Below are 9,188 nucleotides of genomic sequence, written 5' to 3'. Positions count from 1 at the left end.
TTGAGTAGTGACTCTGGTTTCTTTAGGGTATATTCCTAGTAGTGGAACTGCTGTGTCAAATAGTATTTAATTTTCCAACTTTTTAAGGAAGCACCAGACCACTTTCCATAGTGGGGGTACCATTTTCCATTGCCACAAGCAGTGATTGAGTTCGTCTCTCCATAACCTCTCCAGCCCTTCTTGTTTGCTGCTATGTTGAACTTTACTATTGTTGCCTGGGGCTTAGTTCCTTTCTTATGGTGTTCATTTAATTTTAGAAACCATCTGTATATAGGTCCCATATTCATAAGGAGACAACAAATTTCCTTAATCAATACCTTTCACCTTTTCCCTCCAGCATCTTAAATTCTGTAGACTTAAAAGTGACTAAGTATGGTGATTCTCCCCCTCCCCCCCTTAAATGTAGTTAATGTCACCACTGGCTCTAATTATTTTACAGGGTTGGTATGAAGATCAAACAAAACTCATGATGTGAAAGTGTTTTGAAAAAAGGACTGTACAAGTAGAAATTGCTTTGTAATCATAATTACAGCAAACACTCTTCTGGGAACCTGCCCGCACAGAAAGGCTAAGTCAGAGGGGAGCAGCTGGTTCTCCTGGCCCTGTGATGCAGGCCACACTGAGGGTGCTTGCTGTTTAAATGGTAGAACATTGAGGCTGTGGTCTTCATTTTCTGCTGAGTCTCCTTTCCCATCACCTACCTTTTGATCACAAAAGGAAACAAGTACAACAAAGGTTGGCTTTCTGAACAACAGAGACCATAGAAATCATAATATGTAGGTTTGACTCCCTGATCTGCCACCTCCTAGTTATGTGCCCTTGGACAAATTACTCTCTGCCTCTGGAGACTGTTGTAAGGATTAAATGGTTAAATAAAAGACAACGTGGAACAAGACTGAAAACTATGCCTGGTCCAGTGCTGTTATCAAAGTTAGACTGTGCTTCCTGGTACAGGTACATTAGCGAGGTCCCTGGGAAGGAATCCTGATTAGTGGTGTACAAAGTACACACCAGGGAGGGGACAAGGGAATGGCAAACGGCTGGGGCTTCAGAGGACGTCTAAACAATGTAGTCACTAAGTCTGGGAAAGGTGTACCTAGTACTCAAATGCAAGTATCTGTCAGGAGGTGCACTATGAAAAGAAGGATCTCCAGTTATTCTGCGTTTGGGTCTGTTTAACCAATGAGGAAGCTGCAAACACCCTGGCTCTTGGCTCTCCTGTGTCACACGAACCAGGCTCGGCCAAGAGTAAACCTGAGCCTCTGCTTGTTTCCAACATGGTGGGGGACCAGAGACGGCAGTGAGGATGAATGCTCCCCACAATCAGGCAAAGACATGAGCACCCTTTTAATCAAAGTTCCTAAAATGTTTTTCCACTGGAAAACTATGTTGTTGGGCTGTCAGTCAAAAGTGACCTGGAGAGAGGTGGCAAAGGGGAAATGCCACCTTTGGGGTGGACCGTGGGCAGAGAAGACCAGCCAGAGAGAATTCTTTCAATGAACAAAGGCTGTTTCTAAAAGGTTCTGGGTGGAAGGCAATTTACACAGAAAATACTCTTCCCTGGGAAACCTCAAAAGGAGATGTCTCTGTTGGCTTCGATCAACAGCCAAGGTTGTCTCTTAAAGCAGAGATACCCAGACGTAGCCAGAGCCTCCCCCTAAGAACTCAGGAATGTGGTTTCCAGTACAAACAAGAGATGAAATGGCCGAAATAGAGCTGGAGCATATCCAAGCACTCCCTCCATCCTGAGTCATTTGGAAATGGTTAACAAATGGGTTAGACACCTGGGCTGATTACCCCTGCAGGGGATTTCCACACACACCCCACACTGTAAAATCATCATCCTCTTCCTTCTCCAACAATGCAGTCCAGGCACACCCTCTGGAGTGTGCCCCAAAGATCCCAAGTTCCTTAAGTTGGCTGCTAGGCTTCCTAAGTAGCAACTGCTGCTGACATGAAAAACACCACAAACAAACAAACAAACAAACAAAAACCCAAACAAGGAGCCAAGCAACTTTTTGCTTTTTAAAAGTTTGTTTCCAATTAAGACGAACAGATGTCTAATGTTTGAAAAGGCCACACATTGGTGGGTTTGGCTGATAAACCCTCTGCATTTCATCTTTCCCATGGTCATCCAGCCTCCTGCCACTGACTCACTCTCTCTGGGCCATAGTTCGGGCAAGTCTCCTTACTACAGTATTCCTGACCTCATATGATTCCGGGGGTTCTGGGTGGAGAGAGGGGGCCATCCAAACGCCTCCCCTATCCCTTTTAAAATCTGGTAGAATCTTTAGAAGTGTTCTCCCCACCCGCTTATCCCAGCACCACGCAGTTCTAAAGGCAATGAGTAAGCAGCTATCCAGAACAGGTTTTTGTATATTCCAAGAGTGCTGCTTAAATATGCAAATATGTGGTTTACTTCCTTAGATTCAAGGCCTCACCCCCAAGGCAAATGCATTACCTCAGGTGAACTTGGCTTTGCTGGGAAGAGGAACAGGAATCAAAGTCCTGTCTACCAGACACAAGTGAGTCTTCCTTCAGTTACTTTTAAAGTACGCTGTGTACTTTTCTGTCCTCATCTTTGTGAAGAAAGGAACAAAAAAACCACCTTTCAAATGCAAATGTTTTGTGAAAAATCACATACCATGAGATGCTTTGGTGGATCTGAGTTAGAGATGGCTTACAAAAATTATTAAATTTCTGCTTTGGAATATTTTACTTTTCCTAACATATAAAAAACATGATTATAAAAATGAACCTGTTTTGTGAATGTTTCCTAATAGGAAAGAAACTTTCAGGTATACTGAACACTCTTAAATACTATCTATATTTTGTGTGGGTGATTAAAGCCTATTTACTTGGGAATTTTTTTGGATGTTATAGAGGAAGTTTTTCTAACAGGGTATTATAACACCCTCTCCCCAAGGCAGTATTCTTTATCATGAAAATAAATTGGAAAATGACAATATTTTAAGGTAGTTTTAAAAGTGATTTTCAATAATTTCGTACCTTGGATTTTCCTTTTGTGCTTACTAAATGAGTGAAATGCTTTTTACTTGCTTTGTAAGGCTGATGGAGAGGATCTACCCCCAAATGAGGGCATATACCCAGAGAATTACATTTTTAAGAAGTGAATAATATTGTGACATTTTTGCATGTGCACCAGATAATTTCTTTGATGAACTGAAAAGTAGGAACACTAGATTTTGTATCCAGTTTAATCCTTAGACAACTTGCACAGCTTTATTTTTAAATATTAAGGTCACATGTAAATGACAGAAACCTAAACCATCATTAACATGAATTGTTATTGTACATAGAGGGTTTAAAAATAAGAGTCTACATGGAATTAACTGCAGAGTGAAAACCAGATGTCGGTGATGCATTGTGAAATCACATTTGTCAAAAACCTGCTCCCCAAGGATTTCAGGGATTCACTTTTTTTTCCCCAACATCAACCTTTCAGTTAGCACTTAGTGTTTCCAAAGAGCACAGGTTTCAGAGGTTATAAATTGGACTCAGTAGATTGCTCATACTTCTTCAGAACTGCAGGCAGATTCGATTGGTAGTGCAACTCCCCACACCACTAGAACTCCCATTATCTCAGAGAACCTTAAATATTTTCTTTAACTTCCTGCTCTATTTGTACTCAATGAGTCCTTGAACTGAATGACTAGTGAAAATAGAAGAATTCATGTTCCCTTGAGAATGCTAGAGACCCCAGGGCACACTGGGAAGACAGGATGAACTTGTGTGGGTGTATTCTGTGCTCATCAACTAGCATATTTATTTATGCTTTGAGAATGGGGCTAGATGGCTCCCTTTCTTCTAAAGCAGCCTCAGAGAAGACACCTCCAAGTACTTATATGCACAGAGAATGTAGACAATAGTATAAACGGATATTCTGTGCTGCTTGATGGCCACTGAAGAGGACATAACATGGCAAACGTTTAAGGGAAAAAAAATGAGACTTTTATACAAAGCACAGATAAAATCAGAAGAATTCCCAAACTGTTTTTTAATTTGCAGAAGTGTAAAATCATCCATTTGCAAGCTTCTTGGCTTCCCATCAGCTGGAATTAACTAGGTAGGTATATCTGTGGATCACATGAAAATAGCAAAAAACAAAACAAAAACAGAAGGATCTCATACTGCTCCGGGTGAACTTTACCTGAACATTTAACGGAGGAAAAGAGGAGAGTTGTTTTACAGTTGTTTGTAAAGCAAATTCATTTTAAAGATAGTGAATGGTTATCATAAGTCAAATGCATCAACCCGTCAGATCTTCAGTACATGAAACCGAGGTTTTCTTAATACCCTACCTAAAATTAAATGCCAATTTCAAAGATTTCATGGAAAAATACAATTCATCTTTGTCCCCTCTTTTCTTCAAACACACACAAATGTAGATGAAGGAGATGAAGCATGACAACGAGAGAAGCTAACCTAGAAAGTGATATCCGAAATATTTCTGTTAACATGACTATTTTAAAAAAGCAATTACATACTACTTTTCAAATTAGGTCAAGGAGGAAAGAGTACTGCTAAAAATTTGTGGCTGGGGGCAACAGGGAAGAGACTGTTCAGAAAACCACCATCTTTTCAAAACCTACAACGAAGGTTAAGCGTCCTTTCACAAAAGGTGGGTTACTGTGTATTTAGTTGGAGTTATGGAGACTAAACCAATTTTCCATAGTCTCTCTCCATATTGCTTCTATATTGTGACATACAGACTCAAAGTGTCCCTAGACATAAAGACCAAAGTTTTTCTATCTTAAATCATGATGCCGGGCAATGTTTGAAAAATGGAACATTTGATATGGATGGTCAGATGATAGATACCAAAATGTCAGACAGCCCATCGACTGCTGTTGCCATGAGATTCAACAGTCAACATCAGTCTGATAAGCTACCCGACAAGATGGTACAGCCATGGAGATGTCACGACGATAGGCAAGACAAGCAGACGTTCAGGCAGGATTTGATAAAACAAATTAGGCACCTCTGCCCTTTTGAGATGAAACCAAATCTATTTTCAATACAGTGTTGGCTACTAAATTTCCTAAGGGGAGAAAAAGGGAAATTATTGTTTATTTTCCTTCCAAGCAAACAAAAAGGACCAGGTTCGACCAGTTACATCCCATAGGAAAAAACATTTGCATAGCATGTAAGTATAAAACACAAGAATGCAGGAAAATTGGGTTATATATGAAAATACTATGTTAAAAATAAGAGCACATACAGTTAAATTAGTTTCGTTCGAGAATTAATTTCTCCAACAAGACAAAGCATGTCTTAAAAACCCAGTAATATCTTTTTCTCCCCAGTGTCCTCTAATGATGCCATAGTGTGAGCTCTCACATGCAAATAAATGGTTAAGAAACCCTGGCTGTAGGTGGATCTGGCAAAACTGCCAATCAGTAATCGTCAATGGCAGAACCAAAAACGTTTTGGGGTGGGGGGGGGGAATCAGCGCTCAATAAAACGGACACAATTTGGAATGATCAAAGATGTCTTTATAAAGTTTTTTCTTGACTTCATTCTAAATGTACAGAATAAAAAATGGCGTCAACTCATGAGACACCAACCAGATTTTCCTTATACTGTCTTAAAATTTAAAGATCAACTTCCTGAAAGGGTGTGCAATGCATCATAAAACGGCCCTTTTTTTAAAAGGGTAGGAGGGGAAGGGTTGGGCACGATGGCATATTAAATTTTACCATGATAGACATGCAAGACTTAGCCAATCTAGTATAATTTATATACATTTTGATGAATTAGAATAAGAAAGCAATCATTTGAACAAGCTAAAAAGCTTGACATACTTAGGAACATTTCTTTTTCAGTGGCAGGAATTCTTTAATAGTACTAGGTGGATCCTTTGAACGTAACAAATAGAGAAGGCCAGTTTCTGTTAAGCTGACTGCTGGACATCATACTCCACCCGCACAAAATACAATTTGGATTGAGTTGGGGGTGGACACCTTACCTTAACACACAAAGGAGAAATATGTCAGTGAAAAATTTGGACTAAAATGCTTTCAGGAAGAAATTTTTAAGACTTGCTATCAGTTGGAAAAGGGACTTTCCCTCTCTCATCTGGAGTCCTCCCAGGTAAGGTAGGCCCCAGTCATTCTAATTTCTGCAGTTAAAACTTTCTTTGCTTATTTAGTTTTTTCCTCTGAGTTCAACCGCTGTTGGAGTCGTTTTGCATAACTTTGTGCCATGGAGTTAATGATGGACAGGACGAAGTAAAACACCATGACAATGACCAACTTCTCAAACATCCAGGACAACCAGTTTTCTCCCTGAAGGAATAAATGCAGAAAAATGTAACAAAAAAGATTTAATCAGTCTAGTAGTAAAAAGAGTTTCAGTTAAAATATGGAAAAGAAACAGAACTTGGAACTTCTAGTACAATCTAACAACATATAAGGTCTAGACAAAAATTAAAGAGAAAAGGAAAAGGTTGAATCCCTAGCTTGCGCTGAAAAGTGCACGCATCCCTTTCAGGCTTTTCAGACCCAGATATAAAGATCTACCTTTCTTGGATATAGATAATGTTGATTCATATAATTTGGATTGGTTTAAGAGGTCCCTGCTAATCTTTCACAATGAAAAGAGCCACTGATTAAACCACTGGATTTCTAAAGACAGTGGCTCCACTTTCTAAAGTCCCTGACCAGATTCTTGCAGAGTTCTGTTTTTCGCTCAGTATGGGGAACAGCTTTTAGAATAGAAATATATCTGCTTTTGAAGTCCTGTTTGGTCAAGTGAGGGCAGCAAAGGGCTGCATGAAAGGTTTAAAATACAACTGTGCTTCCTTGTAGCTTCCTATTTCAGGTTATTGCTTACTCATTCTCTTCCAGACATTTCCTCTCGCCAAAGAACTGTTTACAGAAAAGGCAGTCTCAGGGTCCTATCTAAGGTTTTTAAGTTTTATGATGTTAAATACCTTGGTTTGTAAAGAAATATAAACCCATATCTCCAAAACAAAATAGAGTAAAAATGAAAGGATTATGGTCAAGTGACTTCAGAAAATTCAATACTTTCATTACGTTGTAAAGTTGAACTTATTTGGGGAGTATACTTGAAATATAACTTCACATCTGCTAATAATACACTTACACTTCAGGTTAAATCAGGAACTCATTATACTGAACAGAGCTATAATTTTCCATTAGTCCATCTTGTGGGAGAAGACCCGAAATAGTATCTACATTTTCTGTTTTTAAGATTCCCATCAGAGATTAAATAGAGCCTCAAATCCTGTTAAGACTAGTAAATAAGGAAGGGTCTCTCTGGTCAGACCACAAATGTTAAAGTAATTTTCAGCCTGCAACCGCCAGCCCGCAGGAAGAAAGTGGAGAAAGGTCTCACCTGTGGGGTGCCCATTTCACTTTTGTGGTGGAGTTTTTGACGCTGAGCTTCCAGGTATTCCTGGAATGGCTTCTGTAGAGAAGGACCAATGCCCGGGACAGCACTGGAGACAGGGTAGAGGAGCCCACGGAAGAGGATATGTTTGGAAAGAAAAGCAGAAAGAATGTTAAGTAGGAAAATTCACTTACCGCCTCGACTCAGAAAGCAGGGATTGGATAGAGCGAATAAAACAGAACCAGCAGAGTTGGCAAAACTCCGGGAACTTTTTCTTCGCCCATACTAACTCTCCCTTTAAACACCCCTTAAAGAGAAATCTCTCCCATCACAAAGTGGGAGAAACGAGGAGTTCTAAGTCAGGAATGCTCTGTAGCAGAAGAGAGCGTCCTCAGGGAGGCCAGGTGAGCTGATGCCTGCCGCACACCGGAGTGGTACAAAGACTCAAATGAATGACTTCTGAAAAGTCCCACATTTATCACCAACAGTTCCTGTAAGAACTGGTTTGAACCGATTAATAAGGAAATGACTTATGCTTGTGTCATCCCTAGTTAAAAAAGAAACTGCCCCCCCTCTTTCTGACTTGTCTCATCTTCTCAAAGGGGGCGGTTCTTTCTCAGTCTAAGTCCTTATTAGGACAATCTGTGCGTCATCCTTATCCAAAAAGAATGTATTAGCAAATTTGGGAGGTACCTCCCACTAGTCAGAAGTCAGTGATTAACAAAGGAACAAAGAAGGAACTCTGAACCTTGAATCACTTCATGGTTTATGGTAGATGATTTGCACAGAAACTACAGTACATTACTAAACAATTTGTTCTGAGACGACTGGGATAGTGATCTCAATCAAAAGTGTGCTTACCGGGAGCTCCCTCTCACCTAGAACACAGGGAGGCAGGGCTGAGAAACTGGTTTGACAACTAAACTACTCATTGGTAGTTACCTCTTTAACTGGCTTACAGGTGTTAAACCTCCCCCCCCCCCAAAAAAAAAACCAATCTCGGGGAGGCAGTCTTTGAGGCTGAGACCCATTGCCCTTCACAGACCCGTAATAAAGTACTTTTAGTTAAACCTCCCCCCCCCCAAAAAAAAAACCCAAACAAAAAACCCAAACACAGTAACTTGGGGCAACTCAGAAAGTTAAGCATTTCTATTTTCCCTGTCCTTTCTTTTCTCATCTGTTATACTAATAGGATTGTGAGCAAATGGGTTCAATCCCTTTCCTGAGTCCTGGAAAAGGTAACAGTGTACTTCTTTTTAGACAACCTGGTAGCTGTTTCTGTTAGAAAAAGCAGAAGAGCATAGGAAAAAATATGTTTGCTAGCATATGTTAGAAGCTAAAATGACTGATAATTTTATTATCTATTGATGAAAGTTCAAGTGTTCAGGTCTTTCGTTCACAGGGTCATCTATGAATCAATGACACTTAATAACAACATTAACCAAATACGTGAATGGCGTTTCTATTTTGTGCCCAATGTTGATGGTGTCATAACGAAAATGCCAAAAAGGAATTTATAGGGGCAAACAAATCAATGTGGGACACACACACACACACACACACACACACACACACACACACCAGCACATACACAAATGATTTGTGAGCCAAAAAACCTATGATTCAGAACTGATTTCTAGAAGACCCATTTAACAACCAGAAGAGCAGGCTTAAAGGGCAGAGTCTCTTAACCTACAATCTCCTCTTTTCTGTTTGATTTGTTTTTAACTTTCATATATTATTTGATTGAGTTTTCTTATGAAGTTTACATAATAACTTAGATTCCCACTGGACAATTTCCATGCAAAATTTTC

At 39.8% G+C, this 9,188-nt stretch overlaps 1 protein-coding gene across 3 annotated transcripts in view; it reads right to left on the bottom strand.

Moving 5' to 3' along the window:
* Positions 1-5,916: 5,916 nt before the first annotated feature.
* Positions 5,917-9,188, bottom strand: part of VMP1 (vacuole membrane protein 1) — a 106,819-nt gene continuing 103,547 nt past the window's right edge. The window contains exons 9-10 of one of the 3 annotated variants that reach the window (XM_006899441.1): positions 7,381-7,483; positions 5,917-6,308 (exon numbers count right to left, since the gene is read on the bottom strand). In XM_006899441.1, the coding sequence (XP_006899503.1) occupies positions 6,165-6,308; positions 7,381-7,483 (247 nt within the window). In that variant the 3' untranslated portion in view covers positions 5,917-6,164. The remainder of the gene's footprint in view (positions 6,309-7,380; positions 7,484-9,188) is intronic. The other 2 variants (XM_006899442.1, XM_006899440.1) reach the window with 2 other exon arrangements.

The sequence above is a fragment of the Elephantulus edwardii genome, unplaced genomic scaffold (genome assembly GCF_000299155.1).
Source record: "Elephantulus edwardii isolate Elephantulus edwardi_28Jun2011 unplaced genomic scaffold, EleEdw1.0 scaffold00257, whole genome shotgun sequence".
Taxonomy (NCBI): Eukaryota; Metazoa; Chordata; class Mammalia; order Macroscelidea; family Macroscelididae; genus Elephantulus; species Elephantulus edwardii.
The sequence above is the reverse complement of the archived record's forward strand: the minus strand, read 5'-3'. Positions and strand labels throughout refer to the sequence as shown.